The sequence below is a fragment of the Camellia sinensis genome, chromosome 10 (assembly GCF_055761805.1).
Source record: "Camellia sinensis isolate YWXY chromosome 10, ASM5576180v1, whole genome shotgun sequence".
In the NCBI taxonomy this organism is placed as follows: Eukaryota; Viridiplantae; Streptophyta; class Magnoliopsida; order Ericales; family Theaceae; genus Camellia; species Camellia sinensis.
The window spans coordinates 61,452,835-61,474,422 of record NC_138970.1 but is presented as its reverse complement, the minus strand read 5'-3'; the positions used below and the strand labels follow the sequence as shown (position 1 = coordinate 61,474,422).

Here is a 21,588-nt window from a genome sequence, read left to right as displayed (position 1 = left end):
TAAACGCATAAAAGTAGATCAACAGAGAGAGACAGACGCCATACCAACGAGAGAGAGCAACCCACGGACAGAGAGAGAGCAGAGAGAGAGAGTGAGAGCAGAGAGAGCAGGGAGCGAGAGTGAAGTCGAAAAAAGCTAAGTGTAAAAAGTGTGATTGCGAATGACAGCGCTGGGGGATATTTATATAAGTTTTAAAAGCATGGTTACGAACCACGCTTTCACTTAAAAACGGATTTTGGTTAAAAGCGTGGTTATCATCCACGCTTTCTTTTATGAACAGTAAAAGCGTGGTTCACAACCACGTTTTCAGAAGAAAATTTTTTTTAATTAAAAGCGTGGTTCACAACCACGTTTTCAGAAGAAAAAAAATTCAATTAAAAGCATGGTTCACAACAACGCTTTCAAAAAAAAAATTTAATTAAAAGCGTAGTTTGTAACCACGCTTTCTTAATTAAAAGCGTGGTTTGGAAACACACTTTTACGATTTCAGGAAATTTCCGCGTGACAACCTCAAAAACGTTGAAAGCGTGATTGTGAACCACGTTTTAGCCTAGTTTGGAAATTCCATCCAAACTAGGCCTAGTTTGGGAAATAGGTTGCTAATTTGGCTTAATTTGGGAAAAGCCCCTTAAAATGAATACCAATTTTGATTATAAGCTACATATGGTATGTATGACAAGTATTGTAGCTTGACTTTTTCAAGTATTGTATTTGCATCATAAATTTCTGTCGAGATTTGAAAAGGAAATGAGAAATGAAATAAAAATTTAATTTATATTTCATTCACAATTTTTCACCATCACATTTTCGCTTTTCCTTTCCAAATCAATGTTTAAATCCATTATCCAAACACAACATAAGTTTGGCAAACAATTTGCTTCCATCAACCTTACATTCCCAAAAATAAAAATTAAAAGTTTTTTTTTAAATTTTCCTCCACCAGAAGACATAAAAGCTTCCATCGCCAATTTAATTATCAAACTAACAATAAATTCATAAAAAAAATATTATATAATATTCAATAACTCCAACAATCATCACTCATAAAAATATAAGAGAGAATCTCCAGCAAGCATTTGAGATCATAATTCGCTACAGCAATATACAAACAGAAACATGTAATGCTATGCCGAGTAAACAGATTGGTTAAAGACTTCAGTTGTACAAAGACTTTTAAGAATAGCAAGTACATCTTGTTTATGCTAAGGAAAATAGTAACATACAGAATCAAAGCAAATGCAAAAGGCCTAAATTTGGTCTGCCTAGGAATTTAACTTCATGCTGAGTTTGTTGCCGAGTATATTTCACAAGCCCTTCAAAGCTTGCTTCATGTGATGTGTGATCAAAAGGATAGGATACCTCCACACACCCTCTGATTGATGGTCAATTAGTTTAGCATCCAAAATTGTTTTACTTCTTTACAAGACAGAACAGTTAAAGGACGTTGCCATAAAGCTTTTATCAACATCAGTTTCACCTATTCTTACTTGAACAAAATAGATAGATATATGTACTAGTTACGGGATGTTGTGCGTTGCACGATGACCCGTGCCCATGGTTCAAGTTAATGCATAATCATCAAGTCGTAGATGAATTTCAACCAATTATTTGAGCCTGAAATTAGAATTAGCCAGGGCAATTGTAAGTAGTTCATTATCATGATTTTTCTTTCAGTAGTAAGGTAATAATAACATTTTATAAAACGAAGGTGAAAAGAACACTTCTATTAGGCATTCAATCCAAAAGGAGGAAAACATGATTGACCCAGACTTACTGACAAACAGCATAAACATTACAAGAAAACAAAGTGAACCCCAACCTAACTGCAATTGTAACGTAATTTACCACAATGGAAACATAACAAAATATGAGACGTTCTAACCAACTTTAATTTGATAGTTTGGTAGCCCAACACCACCACAATGGCCCATTGTCTAATGCCACAATAGTTCACAACCATCGCTAATTTTGATCATAACTTGCATATGGTACATATGACACATCGTTTAAGAGCAATGAAGAACAAGATGAATAATATATAGTAGTCTTGAAATTAATTAAAAAAGACTGGCTCAAAAGACAGATTCAAATATAGGCTCCCTTAACCACCACATTACAGTGTAGACATCAAATAGCCATTGTATTAACAAGCTCTAGAAACCTAAATAGCCATGTAAACGAGCCAACTCGGAATTCAAATTTACATGAAAATTTGTGTGCAACTTTATGGTATTCCACAGCAAGACAAGTAAAGCTTCCCAGATATGGAATTCTGTTGTTAAATGTTGTTTCTCACCTGCTGAAAGTAAAACTGATCTGAGCTCCATCAGCATTGGACTTTAGTTGCTTGTACAGCTTTGTACCTAAAAATGCTTCTAAGCTTTCTTGTAGATATGTCTTGGCAATCAGCTTCTTTTCACTGTGTGTATCAGGACATCAACCTTTGCTTTTCTTAAAATTTATTCTCTCTTCTTAACCTGCACATAAAGAGAAGGAAATCAATTTTCCAGATATAGACTTTATTCTTGTTACATTGTTTGTTTCATTTTTCCTTTTTTTCTTTAATTTGAATCTTTTTCCTTGTATGTTTGGAGTTATTCAAAGCTGCAAGTTTCTTAGCAAATTTCAATCCCTTCAACAAATGGTAACTGAATATTTTGGTAAAAAAAAATAATCATCCTAGCTTATTTAAAAGAAGATGAAGACTAATCATCCAATTTAGAATGAAACAGCCAACTACCATCAACACACATAGAGAAAAGCAACACATCCCTAACGTTTCTAATGCGGATCAATCACCTGCGACAAAATCACTCAAACGCTTGAATTCATTTTAAAAAATCAACTAAAAGAAATCATAACAGGAAAAATAACATCAAAATACTTATGAGAAACAAGAAAACCAATAACTATGAATTAAGAGGAATTGAACATAATAAAATTCCAACATAACTCTTCTTGATAAAAAGCACTAGTGTCTCAATTTACCTACAATTACCAAACTAAATACCAACAATTATCACATTCACACTTTTTTCGTGATCAAAATACATTTGATTCCTCATAGAAGGCTAAAGAAAAAAACCGTTAAAAAAATCAATTTTATCATATGAAAAAAAAAGGTCATACTTGAGAAAATCCAAACAGACCATTGGCAACAAAAATTAAAAGGCAAAACAAACTTCAAAACAATTTGTCTCGAGTTGTAATGAAGTATTGTAGGACTAAATAGGAAAAGCAATATAAAGCCCTGGCAAAGTAAATAATGAACTGCTATCAGATTTACAATCACAACTTATCAGTGATGAGATTGTTCAAATATTTAAAATCTAAGGTATTACACAATCATTAGTAGTACATTATCTCCTCGTTTCTCACTTATCCCATCAAAAGAAATAAGCTTAGAAATTACGAACGCATTTAAACCAATAAAAAAATTCATGAGATCCATGGCCATCAAATCCACCATGCTGTTGTGTCCTTGGGTCAGTCAATATTCACTTATCCATCTTTTCAATGGAAGAAAAAATTCTAAACATGCAAACAAAAAAAAAATGAAAAAAAAATCCCACATGTAGGAATGAATTTGACATCTCACTAAATTTAAATTATTTGTTTTTGATGGACATAATAAATCTAGTAGTCCATGGCTAAATTGATATTACGCCTATTACTACATTTCTAAGCATGTATTAGTGTCAGAATTAAGAAAGCACCACAATGTTGCATTCAGTTATTCAAACACGAGGAGCTTTCAGCATAATTGGAAACATAACAATATAAACTTGACATAACTTAACCTACATGTACCATCAAATAAAAGTTTAACAATAATACTAATATTATGAAGTATTAAGTGCTTTGCAGTCTTGAATCATACTAATGTTTTAATTGTTAAAAATCATACTAATACTTTAATTGCTAAAAGATTAAAATAAATAAAAATGCTTCAAAAACCATACCAGTTGATAAGAATTTTATTCAAGAACCATCTTCGGAGTAAAATAAGCTGCGATGTAAGCATTTTGAAGGTTGTTGAAACTCTTTTTAAAAAGGGGCAATTACACCGCAGTGTAATTTAAAAAAAAAATAATAATTACATAGGTGAAAATTTTTATGATTTTAATTATTAATATTTATAAAATTTATCACAAATTTGTAATTATTTTTTGTCAATAGAATAGCAAGACAGAATGAATCAAACCAATATAATCCAAAACGACAACAACAACAACAAAAAAGAACATTCTTAAATCAACCTCAGAATAGAATAAAAAATTGCAGGTTATAAGGCATGAAAGTAAAAGCAAGGGAATTCCAAAAGCAAAATTGTTTTTGAAGAACAATTTTTAACAGAATCCAAATTTTAAAAAAAAAAAAACAAACAAACAAAACAAAACTACAATTGAGGCTAGCTTTGGTACTAAATCACAACAACATGAATAAAGGACATGGTACTTTTATGGACACACAGAGCTAATCATTCTAATATAGACGACCATAATAGATGCACAATTCGTCATCATCATCATCAATGTATGTTCATACTCTACAGATTGAAGCATCATTAAAATAAGCAAATCACAACTCAAAATAGGGGTGTTCACGGTTCGGTTGCGGCCGAGGAACCTCCAATCCGCCATTCGTTTGCCGGATTGGCGAATTGACGGATGAATACAAATCGGTTTGGCAGTTTAAACCTTCACAAATTTTGAACATAATATAATTACTTATCAACATTTTTTTTTGGATAACAATCCAACTTAACATAATCAAAAGATTATCAAGTAAATTGTCCAATACCAATAATAAATACATATAAGAAAACCATTTTCATTACTTTTTTTTATTCAAAAACTATTTAATTTGATTTTTTTTTTTAAAATCACAAAATTAAGCCTTGTATTTTCCACACAGAAATATCAAATATCAACACTTGCCATTTAATAAAACGATTTCCAAATTGAAAATAAATTGAAAACACTACAGAATATCTAAACTCTTTTTCAATTGAAAACACAAACAAAATATCTAAACAAATTGAAAACACAAATTCTTATAAATTACTAAGGGTGCTCGCGATTTGGCAGTTCAGTTGCGGCCAAAGTACCTCAAATCTGCCATCCGTCCAAAACTAGGCAAATTGGAAAAAATCTATCTGCAATCGTCCGCGTGTCATCACGCATCCGTCCAAAATGCGGCGGATCGGTTCAGTTCGGTAGGTTTGGGCAGATCGGAATATCCGCTTAACACCCCTACCTCGAAATATAAAGATAAAAATAAAAATCTAAAATCCAATTTTTTTTTTTCAAATTTCAAACTAAAAAAATTATGAAAAATATAATCAATACAACTAGATTCACTAAAAAATATGAAAGGAAAGTCTTCATAGCAAATTAGCCAACACACTTGCCACTCCAGCAAGATGGAAAGGCAAGATACCTTGCAATGTTCTACCTAAAACAAATTAATCATCAAACAAACAATAGCAACCAGTGAAAAAAAACCCTTTGGAAGTCTTACCACTCTCTTCCTTTGGAAGTACTTTTTCATCTTAATCAACCATCAATCTTTTAAACAATCATTTTCAAAAAAATTAATAATAATAACTTGAAGGGAAATTCTATTAAGTGTACTACTAAAAAGGCACATCGTAAGAAAGTAAGGATTTTTTTTTTTTTTTTAATAAAGTTATGCTATGTTAATTTGTGGTAAAAGTTACACATATTGAATTTATGGTGTACACCCTAAAGTGAAAGATATACTTTTGTGGTGAGAAAAGTTGTGTCATTTTATGATTTATGTTGCAAATTTTGTGATAGTGTGTTATGAAAGACATACCATGTGCACCTTTTTACGTAGCTTCTCCCTAATTTGAAACTAATGAAATACTACAGAAAGGATTTTTATTTGAGAATACTTTAGGAAGCTTCTTCCTGTTTTCATAAATTTTGACCTATTCAATTGAGTGTTGTTGATCATTATGACCTTTTTCCATCATGATTGAACCCATTGAGTTAAATCCTAGCTATTGAATGGTAATGGTTCCTATAGTAAGCTATAGTAAAGCATCAAATTGAAGCATTGTTTCCACTGCAATTTACCAAAAATTAAGGATCTCTATTCACAACAATGAAGGCATATTAACTCACTTCAATTATTAGAAATAGTATACAAAAAATTACAAATAGTTGGTTTTCTTTAAAGAACTATTAAAAAATTAAAAATTATAAACCTTAAACCTTTATGGCACATATACATATAGACGAGAAAAATTAAATGCATAAATGTACAAGCAAAATCATACTAAAAACAAAGAGATCTCTATAATGTTCATAACAATGAAAAGGAAAAAACTTAATCATAAAGTATTTATCCGACTTCAACCCAAAAAAATTTGCCGTTAGTACGGGTCATTGGTAATTAGCAAAAAAATTGATGTACAATCTATAGCAATCTAATAGAAAAAGCAAGAAAATAATTTGCAGACCCAAAACTTGCTAGCAACATGGCAAACCCCAAAAAACACACTAAAACAGGATTTATGTTGATCAAACATGGAGAGATATACTTTGAAATTTGATAGTATACCCAAAATTCTCAATCTAATAGAATTATCCCAAAACTCACACAAAAATATAATTAAGACTGAAAGCACTTAAAATACCTAAAAAGCAATCAATGCCATCAATGGACACAATAGCTCTAGAAAAAACTTCATGTACCATCAACACCATCTAGTTGTAGACCTCAAGTACCATGAACAATATCTTTGAAAAAAAAAAGGAGAGAGAGAGTAACAAAGGAAAGAGTGAAATTCCTTAATTGAACATTAACCAAATAACAAAGATTTAGTAACCAAAATAATAACCCTACATATGTCATTATCCACTATCTAACAAAAATATGCCAAAGATATTCTCATGGACCCACTAAACATAGCTAGGTGAATGGAATCAAAAACAAGGGAGAATGAGCAAAAGAATCAATAAATAGCATGACCAAAAGGTGTGCTTACTCTATGGATGTTGCTCCTCTATGACCTAAGCTAAAAGAATCAAACAATGATGGGTTTTTATACCAGCAAAGTACAAACAATGATAGCAAAAAACCAAAAATTATTGAACTACAGGAAGGAAAAATTAAATATCAGAAACTAATTCAGAAGAAATCCATAACTATGACCTTGAATTCAAACTTTTGACTTCAATTTGTGACCTCTGTCTTGACCATTATCCAAATTGAAGAACCAAGGGATTCTACAAAATTGTAAGAAATCTATGGTGGTGCGTTTTGGCTTGTGGTGGAGGAGCAAGGTGGTGCTCCGGTAAGAAAAATGATGGGTTTTGGGTGTGATGAGATTGGTAGTGGTTGATTAGAAGTGGTAGATTGAAAATTTGGGGCTTCGAATCAGTGGATTCAAGTGGTTGTTGACATGTGGTTGGTTGTTGAAAGCAATCAGAGAGAGTCAAATGGGTAAGAGATTGGAGGGTTTGAAAGCGATGAACCAAATGAGTTTAATCCAAAATCTTTTGATTATTGAAGCATAAAAGAGAATGAAGGAGGAAGTGTGTGAGAGAAGCAAAGAGTGAGACTGGGAGAAGGTGTGTTTGAAATTTGAAATTCAAATGAGAGAAAGAGCTAAACAGAAAGGGGTGGGTTGGAAGGAGAAAATGTATCCTCCACCGTAAGATATATGCCAAGCAAACAATCTCAACCATTAACATACAATTTGTTTTTTGGACGTTTTTGGACATTTTTAGACCATTAGATTGTGTTAATCCTACCCATTCAAATTGATATCTAGGACAAAATTGTAGTACATTTTCAAAAAGCTGGGTGCTTTATTATATAAATAATTGTGCTAGACTTAAGAACCAAAAGATATAAACTACTTCAAATGAAACCACTACATGATCTTCAATTGAAGCAAACCATGCATGAACTTCCGATAGTCATTATAGTCAACACAAGAATATATAGTGTACTAATAAATAACAAAAGAATAATATAAAAACATATATATAATTTTTGAATAGCTTAGAATAAAAGGAACAATTGTCAATCCAACAAGTATTTGCTCTTGCCATTGAATTATGTCAGCACCACTTCTTGTGAATGGGGTTGCTTCGTACTGTGTCGATATAGACTTTCAAAGGAGGGGAATCAAAAAATTTGTGTGTGTGTGTGTGTGTGTGTGTGTGAGAGAGAGAGAGAGAGAGAGAGAGAGAGAAAATTAGAAGCCATTATACACACGATATACATAAATAGAAATTATGAAAACACGTTGCAAAGTCACGTAGCAACAAGTCCAAAATAGTTGATGGAGATGCATAAGCCCATGTCAATACACAACCAAATAAAAAAGAAAAAAAGAAAAAGAAAAAGAAAAAAGAGCTTCGCTTGATAATATATAATTTAATATGTGTGCAGCTTTACCTTCATAGCTTAGGAAATTTACTCAATATCATGCATTCCATGACTATCTTTTGGCATGAACTTCTTTATCACTTCTCGAAGAGCAGGATCTTGTCCTTTAGTTGGGAGTATATCTACGATCAAGGAAGAATTGGATGCATCTACCGAAAAACCCCTTTGAGCCATTTCCTCAAGGAGTATTAATGCCTCATAGCACTTGTGTTGTCTAATAAATCCTCAGATAATAGTGTTGTACGTGACATCATCTGGCAAACGACCACTCTGTTCCATTTTAACAAACAACTCTTTAGCTTCATGCAGTAGGCATTCTTCACAAAGACCTTGTATCATCATAGTGTATGTTTTAACATTAGGATGTAATCCCTTGGAAGAAAGGTTACTAAAAAGTGCCCTCTGAGTATCAAGTTTTTTATCTTTGCAGAATGTATCAATGAGAATATTGTACATAACAACATTAAGATCTAAACCATTCCTTTCTAGCATGTGGAATAATGACAATGCTTTAGAAGTATGCCCATTTTTGCACAACCATCCAATAACCTACTATAAGTTTGCGAATTTGGAATTATTTCTACAGCTTGCATCTCATTAAAAAGTTCTTGAGCATCTCTACATCTTCCTGATTGAAACAGGCCCTCTAGCATAGCACTGCAGATTACCTATACTGAGCTTATTGCTCACCCTACGTGGAAAACCAATTTTAGGTGGATTTGGAGTGCCTCCGCCAAGACAATGGCTTGGGAGGATCATGGAGCTTGATGCTCGTATTGTTATTGTTTTGCTTTCTTTTAAGCCAAGGGCTTTTTGTTTTGAGTTTATAACTCTTTTGTTGTAATCCGGGCAAGGCCTCGGAAACTTGTAGTCTTTAAGGCATTAACTTGTATTAATTTAAGTATTATCCTCTTGTATCACATGCTATGGTTTCACGCTATAAGCTCAATGTATGCAATTAAATCTTGTAATAATTAAGGGATTCTGATGTAAGCATGTCTCATAAAGAAATCACAATAGGAGTTTTCACATGAGTGAAGATATTATAAGGGCTTTAGATGTCTATTTATTTTGGAGCCTTCCACATGGCCTCATCTATCTTCATCTTCTTGCAATATCCACTAATCAAAATATTGTGACTAACAATGTTAGGGTGAAGGCCCTCGTCCACCATGGTGTTGAACACTCTCATTGCTTCATCCATCCATGTGGCCTTGCAAACAATATCCATCCATTAGACTGCTGTATGTGACTACATCAGGATCCACACCTCTTTGTATCATGACTTCAAGTACCCCCTTGTGCCTCTTTCATCATTCCTTCCTTGGTACATGCATCGACCAAAACAGTATATGTACGAACATCTGGAGCAATACCACTATCCAACATTTCTCTAAACATTCCGGTAGCCTCCTTCCACGGGCCAAAATTACATAGGCCATGAATCAAAGAAGTATAAGTGACAACATTTGGGAACATACCCCTTTCATCCATTTTGGAAGAGAGTTTGAGAGCATCATCCACCATTCTATCCTTGCAAAGACTGTTAATGATTATACACTACGGTGTCAGGTTTACAACTTCCCTCTTCCATTATCCTAAGCAATCTAACAGCCCTGATAGTGTTCCCCGTTCTGTAAAGCCCATTAACAATGGTTCCACACATAATCACATTGGGTTCAATTTCTCTCATTCTCATTAATTTCTTAAATAACTCTACAGCTTCAGGGATTTTATAGTCCAAAATAATTCCATTTAACAGAGTGTTGAGGGTAGTTACATCAGGTCCGTTTGAAGAGGGTACCCAAAAGAGAGAACCCAAAATCGACTTGATTCAGGCGGCAATAACGGTTAATAGCAATGTCGAAGGTGTAGATATTGACCTGAATGCCTAGAAAATAATTTCCCATTAAGAGGACGAGCGATGTCATAATGACCCATTTTCAAAAGAGGACCTAAAGCCTTGTTGAAATGAGAAATGGGGAGCAAAGGTCGCATTTGGATCATGCGATTGAACGAAGTTACAGCGTCTTGGAGACCATAGCATCGGAATGTTGGTAAAGTTTTAGGTTGATTCGTTATTAAAGCAGCATCAGCAAGCGGAGAACTAGGATTTCGGGTAGTAGTAGAGAGAGAACAACGAAACAGAACAAATAAGAATGAGAAGGGATGATTAATTAGAGAGGGAAACATTGTATCTTTTTGACAATTATGATCAGCAATTCTTCTTCTTCTTTTTCTTCATCCAATAATGGAAGAAATAGAAACTCTTCTTCTTGACATCTTCTTCAAGCTGTGTGTGTGAGTGGAGAGAAACAGAGAAAACAGTAGTACAGACTAGTGGAGCAACTTTAAAATGGCTTTGCGAACCGATTAGTAGTAATTATTAAATTTGAATAAAAATTTAATAAAAAAATTTAATTTGATACGGTGCATTTTAATAATATATTTAAGTAACAAGCTCAATTATTCGGGAGAACATTCAAACCATGAGTAAAATTTTATGTTTAGATAAAGAAAACCCAATTGTCTAGGGGACGCTCGATCCAACAACCAATTACAAATTTTGACAAAATGTCAAAAGTTTCCTTAATTTGACAAAAAATTTAACTCTCCCTTCATTTGATGTTGATTTGATGAACGGTTGGAATACTATTTTAACTAATTTTTCATCAAATTTAAATTTGATGAAACATTTGATGTAAGATTAGAGATGATCTAATATCTTAAAATCGTGTTAGAACATCTCCAACGGTTGAACAAATTTTTCACCAAATTTGAGTAAAAAAAAGGCATTTTGGCTCAATCTGATATCAATCACTCCAATGTACTGTACCTTTCATCAAAACTTACCGGGCGTCCGGGGGGACGACCGGCTGGTCGACCGGAAAGAGCAAAATTTGTACAATTTTGTAATTGAATTTTCAAGCTTGAAGGTCATCCGGGGGGTCGATCCCGAGGTTGAACGAGTGGTCAACTTCTCAGTGTAAAATCTGTACAACATGTTGCGCAAAATTGGTCATTCGGTAGGTCAGCCGGTAGTGAAACTAAAACCGTAATGAATAGTATTTTGGTGAAAGACCCAGCGTATTCTCAGTTTGGTGAAATTTTTGCTTAGTTCTCAATTTGATAACAGTTTGATGAAACCATTGAAAGGAGAAAAAGTGATTTTTTCATCAAATTTCAAATCTGATGCACAATTTGATGCACCGTTGGAGATGGCGTTAGTTTAGATATAGTGGTTTTGGTAATAATGCTTATTTTTTTAGGGTAAATTACATTCATTGTCTTGAGATTTTTGATAATTAAACTGATTTTTTTTTTTTTTTAAATATTCAAATCTCTTTGTGACTAACGACGTTAATAGAATGGTTAGTTTAGTATTTTTAATATTAAACCATTAAATATGTGATTATTATTTTAATTATAACTTATGTAGTGTTTACTTATGACTTGTGTTTTTTAGTTGTGATTAAAAAAATTTAGTTATGACATTTGTGATAATTAAGACCACAAATGTTATAAGAAGATAAATGGATAAAACTAGAAAAAAAAGACCTCTTAATATAGTCTCAAAAAAATAGATTTAGAATTTTAAACAAATAGATGAAATATATATATATATATATATTTTGAGTTTTATTATTGGTTATATAAGAAGATAAACGGATAAAATTTTGCACATCCAGTAAGAAGAATTGGTGTAAATTACAAGGATGCAGATGTATAAAAAACTCACAGATACCATTTAGCTTCTTAGCAGACAGATGGTTTCCCACTTCATTGAAATCAACCATGCAACAACTTAGTTGATGGATGGGTTACACTATTGGATATACCACTGGTGCAGCGGTTCCAAAACATCAATACCTACATTATGAAAGCGGGCTCTCCTTTTCTGTTCCTGGGTCACAAGAGATCAGTATCATTCTACAGTTTTCGCATACATGAACCACAAAAGCCAATGTCAAGAACCATGTGTCGCTTGTAATTAAGAGATCCAGACAACTGTTATCACTAGCACACAGCATTGAAATATTTACTAGTAGAATTATTCTGAAGTGCTTAGTTGAACAGCTGGGTATCAGCTCAACATCCATCAATAAAGGACTGTGAAACTGAAGGTACAGAAATCAGCATCATAGATCACATTTGCCTCAAATTTAACGAATATTCACAATCATGATTGTATAGCTCCTTTACCTCTTTCATCACAAACAAGAGGGAAATGTGTTTTTTAATTGATAATAAGCAGTCAGCAACATCATAATGGAAGCTATGAATTATTAAGCAACATCTAGCTATTTATAAAACTTTAGTGGAAATTTTCAAAAACTAAAAAATATATATATATATATAAAAAAAAAAATTAGTTGATGTGCTGAAAAAGGGTGCTAAACACGTAACCACTGGAGATAGCAAAAGGGCAAATTCCTGTGCCAGCTACCAAGTAACAGACCTCAATGCCCCCCCACCCTTGGCCTCATAGGATGGACTTGGCTGGGGCAGTGGTTGGTCATCAAGTTAACCAGCCAAAGGCATTCCATCCCAAGGGCATCAGTCAGTTGACAAATCTATCCAGAAAGATTGTCAGCCCTGCACTTCGCGACAAATAGCCTCTGCAGCCTTGTGTTTTGCCACTACAACCCACAATTTAAGAAATTGTCAACAGGTTGGGCTCTTGCAGTTGCATAGCCACTTCAATAATAATTGAGTCTTGATAATTCACTGTGATAATTCAACTTCATGCTGAGTTTGTTGGCAAGTATATTTCACAAGCCCTTCAAAGTCGCTCTATATGATGTGTGTTCATAAGGGTAGGATACTTCCACACCCTCTGATTGATAGTCAATTAAGTCTGTATCCAACCTTATTCACCTATTTCTTTACAAACCGGAGCAGTTGCAAGACGTTGCCACGAAGCTTTTATCAACATCAACCCAAGAACATCAACTTCACCTGTCCTTACCTGCACAAAATACATATATATATATATATATATATTTCCAGCAGTAGCTACATCAATATTTCAAGTAGCATCAAGTGAGCATTTGCATTGAAAACATGCCAATATCCTAGAGGAGAATGATAAATAAACATACAGGAACCTAGCGCAAAGCTAATAAAGATCACATTTTTCTTTGACTAGACATTCAAACAATATCTAAAGGGTTATTTATTTATTTATTTTCCATCTCTAGAACATACTGGAAATGAGATCTGGTGTTCTACACCTACAACTAATAACATAGTTCAAATTGAAAGCGATGCAAAAGAACCAGGATTACGGAGATCATAAGGTGCATATCGTTTATAATCCACCATGGCGCCACAACTAGCCCACAGGTTGGCCTCCTACACTTGAGCAGCCACTAGCCACTTTTTTTGTACTTGTGCCTTGATAATTCATTTCCACTCTAGCTATGTCACAGTTCCATATCAATATCTTTTAGACTCAACAGCCCCAATAGCAAAAGGATATATACCAGAAAACTATTAAAATCACCCCAAGGGTCATATGAGAACTACTTAATCTGTAGTTAGCTTAATAAATGCAAGCTATATATAACCGAATCTTATCATAGTAGCATATAGCACTACTAGAACCCTTAGTTGTGCCCCTTAGTTGTGAAGGTAGCTACATCAGGTGCATAACCGCATTTGAAGAGGGTACCCAAAAGAGACAACCCAAAATCGACTCGATTAAGGCAGTGGTAACAGTTAATAGCAATGTTGAAGGTGCAGATATTGACCTGAATGCCTTGGAACTGTTGCAACATGTTCTGAATAAGAAAAAGAGCAGTGGTGTAGTGACCCAATTTCAAAATAGGCCCTAAAGCTTTGTTGAATTGAGAAATTGGGGGTAAAGGTCGCATTCGGAACATGCAATTGAATGAAATTAAAGCAGAATGAAGATGATTGGAACCCAAATTGCATGGTTGTTTGGGTAAGGCTTTAGGTTTAGGTTCACCTCCTTGAGAAGGAGAAGTAGGTTTTGGTGGTGTCAGAGAGAGAACGAAACAGAACAAATAAGAAAGAAGAGGGATGATTAACAAGTAGAGATGGAGATTTCGATTTCGAAGTACCTTCTAATAGCCAATTATTGTAAGCTATTCTTGGTAAAATAATGGAAGAAACATAAATTCTTCTTCTTGACATCTTCTTCAAGCTCAGCTCTGTGTCCGCAAGCAGAGAGAGAGAGTAATACTGTGTAGCAACTGAATACTTGCTTCTTTTGGTTTTGGTTTGATTTTTAAAAAAAAAATTTCTACCTTCAAAAAATATAATATCATTTGAAATTACTATCCTTCTATATCCATTTCAGTTTGACCAATTTTTTCAAAAGCCAAATGTGCCTTCAATGTGTTCATCCTAATGTAATACTAAACCCTGATGGTGAATTTGTAGCTAAATGTGCAAATTTTCTTCCTAGTATAATGCAATATTTCTGCAGTTGATAAACCACCAATCCATGCCCTCCAATTACAGCAGCAACACCACATGAACTAATAATCATCAGTCATCAGCACAAGAAAATATACATAGAATGTCAATAAATATCAACAGAATGATATGGAAATACCACAGCTTATGAATTCTTTAGAAGAACGGGAACAGTCGTAAATTCATCAGATTTTTGCTCTTGCCATTGAGTAATTCTAGCACCAAGGAATGTGAATGAGGAGAATCCAAAAATTTAAATGGCAATCATGTAAGCAAACAACTGGCATCCTAACAAGGCAATAGTTGTCTCACCCACTCCAGGCAAGACTATCAACTATTAAATTGCTTCATCTAGTCATGAATCCTTTTTTTTTCTTTCCATCTGGGACTAATGATGGCAACCTCATCTATCGATCTAGTGCTAGTATAGAGGTATATGCTACTTAGTGTAAAACCTATCAAGCTTTGTGCTAGTATAACAAAAGCCTCATGACCAACCACTATTGTAACCAATCCAACTTACTGGTACAGCAATTGTGTCTCCTCCAACGCATCATGCTAATATTCCAGAAACATTTAAGGGCAATGAATCAGATCTGGAGAACTATTTGATGCACATTGAACTAATAAAGCAATGTCTACAGACGTTACTAGTGGTCATTTGTCTCAAATTCCCAAGGAAATGCCTACTAATACAGAACTTCAGTCCCCTGCACAAGAATCTACAAGAATCTGCAACATGTGAATTACAATTCTGCTAAGAGAGGTAGCAACGAGCCCATAAGAATCCAAAACATATGAGTAGCACTTTGCTAAGAGAGTTACCAACAAGTCCCGAATAATGAAAGAGAAGCATAAGCTCATGTGTATATAAGGGCTTAAGCCTCTCCCCTTCAGATTCATAGGATCTGACGCTGTCCTAAAAAATCCTAAGTATCTTATTCCTAAATATAGTGATCATGAGAATTGAGAAGAAATGCATATAAGCCTTTCAAATGGCCACATGTGTTAAAGGTGGCAAAAGCTAGGCTTTATGCCTCTTCGAGTCATTTACTGAAACAAAGCAATGGCTCTGTCTTCTATTTCTTGCAAAGAGCAACTAATATTACAACACTCGAGGATTTACACAAGGAATAATTCCATGAGCATTCTGGTGGTTAATATTTTAGCTTTGGTTTTTCATATAAACATGATGATCATTCTCTAACCATTTAATTTTCACCAATTTATTAAGTTCATCCTAGTATAAGAGAAAAGGTATAATAAAGCCCAACCAATGTGGTTAATATTATACGCCGCCAGTTTGTTTACCTTTTTTGTATTAGTATGGTATGCATTCAATAAAACATATTAAAGTTAGTTTTCCCGTTGGCAGGTAGTTTTGTGCATCATTCCAACTAAAACATATTAAAGTCAGTTTTCTGGAGTGCACACTTGGCTGCTGAGTTGGCTTAACATGCCAAGGTCTCACTTCAATAACAAATTCGTCAAAAATCTACACCAGTTTAGGCAAATATTATTGACTAGAACTTGGTTACAATCTCTACTGGGAAAAAAATAAAAATAAAAAAAAAAACAGAAAAAAAACAACAGGTGATTTTATTATTAGATATGCCTCTAGTATGTCTACAATCAAAATGTCATTACTTTATATATATATATATTTTGTCCTGTTCTTGTACAAGTAGTAAATATTATTTGTCATCCTACAGGACCACAAAAAGAAAACAAATACCTGAACCTATCCTCTTTCTCTAGTGCAACATATAATGTAGGCTATTTTAAGGACATTACAATTATCTATTGAAGAATTAAGTGGAAGAAGTGATTTTTAGAGCTTGTCTTTGGTTGATCAACAGGGTCTGTACTTTATCTTCTTCCCATAGATTGCATTTGCTTCATTTTAATGAATTAAAGCTCATAATGAAAATTGTATAGCTCCTTACAGCTTTTGTGAAAAACAAGAGGTAAAATACCAAATCTGTACTTAGCTTAATAAATTCAAGCTATATATAACCGAATCTTATCATAGTACCATATAACATTACTAGAACCCCTTAGTTGCAAACCAATCTTTCCTTCCAAAGAGTCCTTTATTGGTAACATCAAAATATGGCCTAATTAACCAAGCAAGCTACAAATCATTTTAAAAATACACTAGCAAAAAGGGTTCACTAAGTTATTTTAATCCATCTTAATCTGCATTCCATTAAAAAAGAGTGATATATGAAAAGAATTACAGATATAACTTTGAAAATGGTGACTAGCAAAAATGTATCCATGTTATAGAACTAAAGTAATTTAGGTCAAATACTTCTCAAGTTGGTTTTTCTGATTTGCACAGCGCAAAAAGAATTTAAAACCTGGTAGAAGGCAGGCTTTATGTATCCTTGAGTCATTTACTGAAACAAGACAATGGCTCTTTCTTCTATTTAATGCAAAGAGCAACTAATGTAGCACTGTAGAAATTACACAAGTAGCAATTCCACGATCAATCTTCTAGCTAATATAGATCAGTCCCAAACAAATTAATTTTTACCAATAATTTCATCCTAGTGTAAGAGAAAAGGCATAATAAAACACAACCAATGTCATTAATATCGTACCAGTCAGTGTACTGCATTTTTCATTAGTGCAGTACATACTGGTACAGGCAAGATGCAACATCCATACATATATTTAAAAGAGTTTCACCAAATAACAGACATTTTATGAGCATAAAAGGCTACACAATTTAGTATAATGTAGTTTTACCTTCACAGCTTAAGAAAAAAAAAAAAAAAAAAGAGGCCCAAATAGTACACATTAATGTGTGTTTGGGAGGAGAAAGATTAGGTACACACATAACATTTGGCATAGTTCATAAAGGTTAAGAAATTTACTCAATATCTTGCATTCCATGACTATCTTTGGGCATGAACTTCTTTATCATTTCTTAGAGAGCAGGATCTTGTCCTTTAGTTGAGAGTATATCTACGATCAACAGAAAGTTGGATGCATTTCCTGAAAAAGCCCTTTGAACCATTTCCTCAACGAGTATTCATGCCTCATAGCACTTGTGTTGTCCAACAAATCCTCGGATAATAGTGTTGTAAGTGGCATCATTTGGCAAACAACCATTCTGCTCCATTTTAACAAACAACTCTTTGGCTTCATGCGGTAGGCCTTCTTCACAAAAACCTTGTATCATCGTAGTGTATGTCTTAACATCAAGTTGTAATCCCTTGGAAGAAAGGTTACTGAAAAGAGCCCTTGCAGTATAAAGTTTTTTATCCTTGCAAAATGCATCAATGAGAATACTGTACATAACAATATTAAGATCTAAACCATTCCTTTCCATCATATGGAATAATGACAATGCTTTGGAAATATTCTTGTTTCTGCACAGCCCATCCAACATGATAGCATAAGTTTGAGAATTTGGAATTATGCCTGCAGCTTGCATATCATTAAAAAGTTCTTGAGCAGCTCCACATCTACCTGTTTGAAACAAACCCCGTAACATAGCACTGAAAGTTCCATTGTCAGGTTTCAACCTCCTTCGAGGCAATTCTCGAAAGAGATGCATGCCCTCATCAATTTTCATTTTCTTGCAATATCCATTGATTAGAATGGTATAGCTATAAACATTAGGGTGAAGGCCCCTCTCCACCATGGTATTCAACACTCTGATTGCTTCACCCATTTGGCCTTGCAAACAATATCCATCCATTAGACTACTGTATGTGACTACATCAGGATCCACACCGCTGTATATCATGACTTCAAGTACCCCCTCTGCCTCTTTCATCTTCCCTTCCTTGGTACATGCATCCAGCAACACACAATACGTATGAACATCCAGAGCAATACCATTATCCAACATTTCTCTGAACATTCCAGTAGCCTCCTTCCACTGGCCAAAATTACATAGGCAATGAATCAAAGAAGTATAAGTGACAACATCTAGGAAAATACCCTACTAATACCATAAATTCTCCTTTAGAGAACTAGTTGATGACCACATACCTAAGAAAGAAATCTCCAAAAGTACCACTGGCGGTCATTTATCCTAAATCCCTAAGAAATGACCACTTGTACATAATTCAGGGGACTGAAAAAGAATCTATTTGAATTGTAACATGTGAATTAAAATACTGCCGAGAGAGAGGTAACAAACAGTCTACAAGATTCTACAACATGTGAAAATAATATTGCAAAGTCATGCAACAACAAGTCCCAAATTATTGATGGAGAAGAAGTATAAACCCATGTCAATATATAACAAAAGGAAAAAAAAAAGGGAGCTTCACCTAATAATATATATTACAATATGTACGTAGCTTTACCTTCGCAGTCTTTACTCAATCTCTTGCATTCCATGACTATATTTGGGCATGAACTTCTTTATCACTTCTTGGAGAGCAGGATCTTGTCCTTTAGTTGAGATTATATCTATGACAAAGGAAGAATTGGATGCATCTGCTGAAAAACCCCTTTGAACCATTTCCTCAACCAGTATTAATGCCTCATAGAACTTTTGTTGTCCAATAAATCCTCGGATAATAGTGTTGTAAGTGACATTATTTGGCGAACAACCATTATGTTCCATTTTAACAAACAACTCTTTAGCTTCATGCAGTAGGCCTTCTTCACAAAAACCTTGTATCATCGTAGTGTATGTCTTAACATTGGGTTGTAATCCCTTGGAAGAAAGGTTATTGAAAAGGGCCCTTGCAGTATCAAGCTTTTTATCCTTGCAGAATGCATCAATAAGAATATTGTACTCAACAATATCAAGATGTAAACTGCAGCTTTCCATCACGTGGAATAATGACAATGCTTTAGAAATATGCCCATTTTTGCACAACCCATCCAATAAGATACCATAAGTTTGAGAATTTGGAATTATGCTTGCAGCGTGCATATCATTAAAAAGTTTTTGAGCAACTCCACATCTACCTATTTGAAACAAACCCCGTAACATAGCATTGAAAGTTGCATTGTCGGGTTTTAACCCCCTTCGAGGCAATTCTCGAAAGAGATGCATGGCCTTATCTATTTTCATTTTCTTGCAATATCCATTGATTAGAATGTTATAGCTAAAAACATTGGGGTGAAGGCCCCTCTCCACCATGGTATTCAACACTCTGATTGCTTTATCCATTTCGCCTTGCAAACAATATCCATCCATTAGACTACTGTATGTGACTACATCAGGATCCACACCTCTTTGTATCATGACTTCAATTACCCCCTCTGCCTCTTTCATCTTCCCTTCCTTGGTACATGCATCCAGCAACACATTATACATATGAACATTTGGAGCAATACCACTATCCAACATTTCTCTGAACAATCCAGAAGCCTCCTTCCACTAGCCAAAATTACATAGGCCATGAATCAAAGAAGTATAAGTGACAACATTTGGGAAAATACCCTTTTCATCCATTGTAGAAAAGAGTTTGAGAGCATCATCCACCATTCTATCCTTGCAAAGACTGTCAATGACCGTGGTATACACTACGGCGTTAGGTTTACAACTTCCCTCTTCCATAATCCTAAGCAAACTAACAGCCCTGATAGTGTTCCCCGTTCTGCAGAGCCCATTGACAATGGTTCCATACATAACCACGTTGGGTTCAATTTCTCTACTTCTCATTAATTTCTTAAACAACTCCACAGCTTGAGGAGTTTTATCTTGCAAAATAAGTCCATTAATCAGAGTTGTGAAGGTAATTACATTGGGTGTATAGCCGCGTTTGAAGAAGGTACCCAAAAGAGACAACCCAAAATCGATTCGATTAAGGTGGCAGTAACAGTTAATAGCAATGTTGAAGGTGCAGATATTGACCTGAATGCCTTGGAACTGTTGCAACGTGTTATGAATAAGAGAAAGAGCAATGGCGTAATGACCCATTTTCAAAATAGAGCCTAAAGCTTTGTTGAATTGAGAAATTGGGGGCAAAGGTCGCATTCGGAGCATGCGATTGAAGGAAATTAAAGCAGAATGAAGATGATTGGGACCCAAATTGCATGGTTGTTTGGGTAAGGCTTCAGGTTTAGGTTCGCGTCCTTGAGGAGGAGAAGTAGGGTTTTTGGTGGAGTTAGAGAGAGAACGAATTAGAACAAATAAGAAACAAGAGGGATGATTAACTTGAACAAGTAGAGATGGAGATGGAGATTTGGAAGTACCTTTTAATAGCCAATGATTGTAGTAAGTTATTCTTGGTCCAATAATGGAAGAAGTAGAAATTCTTCGTCTTCTGCTTGACATCTTCTTCAAGCAAATGTATACTTGCTTCTTTCGGTTTTGGTTTGATAGAATTGGTTTTCTCAAAAAAAAAAAAAAAAAAAAAAAAAAAAAAAATTAAAAAAAATTATAAGTTTTATAAAAAATTTAAAAATTATTTCTACCTTAAAAAAATATAATATCATATGAAATTTATGTATGCTTTTAAATTTCAAATTTTATAAAAATATTTCAAGAAAATATATTCTAAAAATTAAACCAAACAATAATATCATATCTATATAATAATGCAAAACAGATTTTGAAAATATATAAAATGGTTCATAAATACATTTCTTTTGAATGGCTGAGATCAATCCTAAAAATATATTAAGGGTGCAGATCAATTTGATTCCCGCTCAAACCCTCTCTGCTCTCTCTCTTCCACGTCTGCCCCAACACGTCTCTACAACTCTCTCTCTCTCTACACGTTCTCTCTCTCT

The 21,588-nt window shown here is 34.1% G+C and overlaps 3 protein-coding genes and 1 long non-coding RNA gene across 5 annotated transcripts; all 4 read right to left on the bottom strand.

Moving 5' to 3' along the window:
• Positions 1 to 1,158: 1,158 nt before the first annotated feature.
• Positions 1,159 to 9,618, bottom strand: LOC145801138 (uncharacterized). 2 transcript variants are annotated; one of them, XR_014342074.1, is made up of 3 exons: positions 8,440 to 9,587; positions 2,297 to 2,477; positions 1,159 to 1,614 (listed from the first exon to the last, which is right to left on the bottom strand). It is a non-coding gene; the product is annotated as an uncharacterized LOC145801138 (long non-coding RNA). The 2 variants fall into 2 exon arrangements; XR_014342073.1 differs by lacking the exon at positions 1,159 to 1,614 and having other exon boundaries at positions 1,706 to 2,477; positions 8,440 to 9,618.
• Positions 9,619 to 12,628: 3,010 nt separating this feature from the next.
• On the bottom strand, positions 12,629 to 18,920 carry LOC145800426 (uncharacterized). Its single transcript, XM_082890099.1, has 3 exons — positions 18,876 to 18,920; positions 17,757 to 18,769; positions 12,629 to 13,399 (listed from the first exon to the last, which is right to left on the bottom strand). Exons 1-2 carry the CDS (start codon positions 18,918 to 18,920, stop codon positions 17,915 to 17,917), a joined length of 900 nt encoding a protein of 299 aa, XP_082746225.1. The 3' UTR covers positions 12,629 to 13,399; positions 17,757 to 17,914.
• Positions 17,447 to 20,200, bottom strand: LOC114267221 (uncharacterized). The gene has a single exon (XM_082891503.1). The coding sequence runs from the start codon at positions 20,198 to 20,200 to the stop codon at positions 19,214 to 19,216; it is 987 nt and encodes a 328-aa protein (XP_082747629.1). The 3' UTR covers positions 17,447 to 19,213.
• Positions 17,563 to 21,155, bottom strand: LOC114267220 (uncharacterized). Its single transcript, XM_082891504.1, has one exon. The coding sequence runs from the start codon at positions 21,128 to 21,130 to the stop codon at positions 20,231 to 20,233; it is 900 nt and encodes a 299-aa protein (XP_082747630.1). The 5' UTR covers positions 21,131 to 21,155; the 3' UTR covers positions 17,563 to 20,230.
• Positions 21,156 to 21,588: the final 433 nt, after the last annotated feature.

What these genes read in the sequence shown, in the direction of transcription:
- LOC145800426 (XM_082890099.1), bottom strand. Translation starts at nt 18,920, where the DNA reads ATGACCGCCAGTGGTACTTTTGGAGATTTCTTTCTTAGGTATGTG. An exon ending in ATTTCTTTCTTAGGTATGTG is followed by an intron (nt 18,770 to 18,875) that starts GTCATCAACTAG and finishes AATTTTGGCCAG; the next exon opens with TGGAAGGAGGCTACTGGAAT.
- LOC114267221 (XM_082891503.1), bottom strand. Translation starts at nt 20,200, where the DNA reads ATGTTGGATAGTGGTATTGCTCCAAATGTTCATATGTATAATGTGTTG.
- LOC114267220 (XM_082891504.1), bottom strand. Translation starts at nt 21,130, where the DNA reads ATGTCAAGCAGAAGACGAAGAATTTCTACTTCTTCCATTATTGGACCA.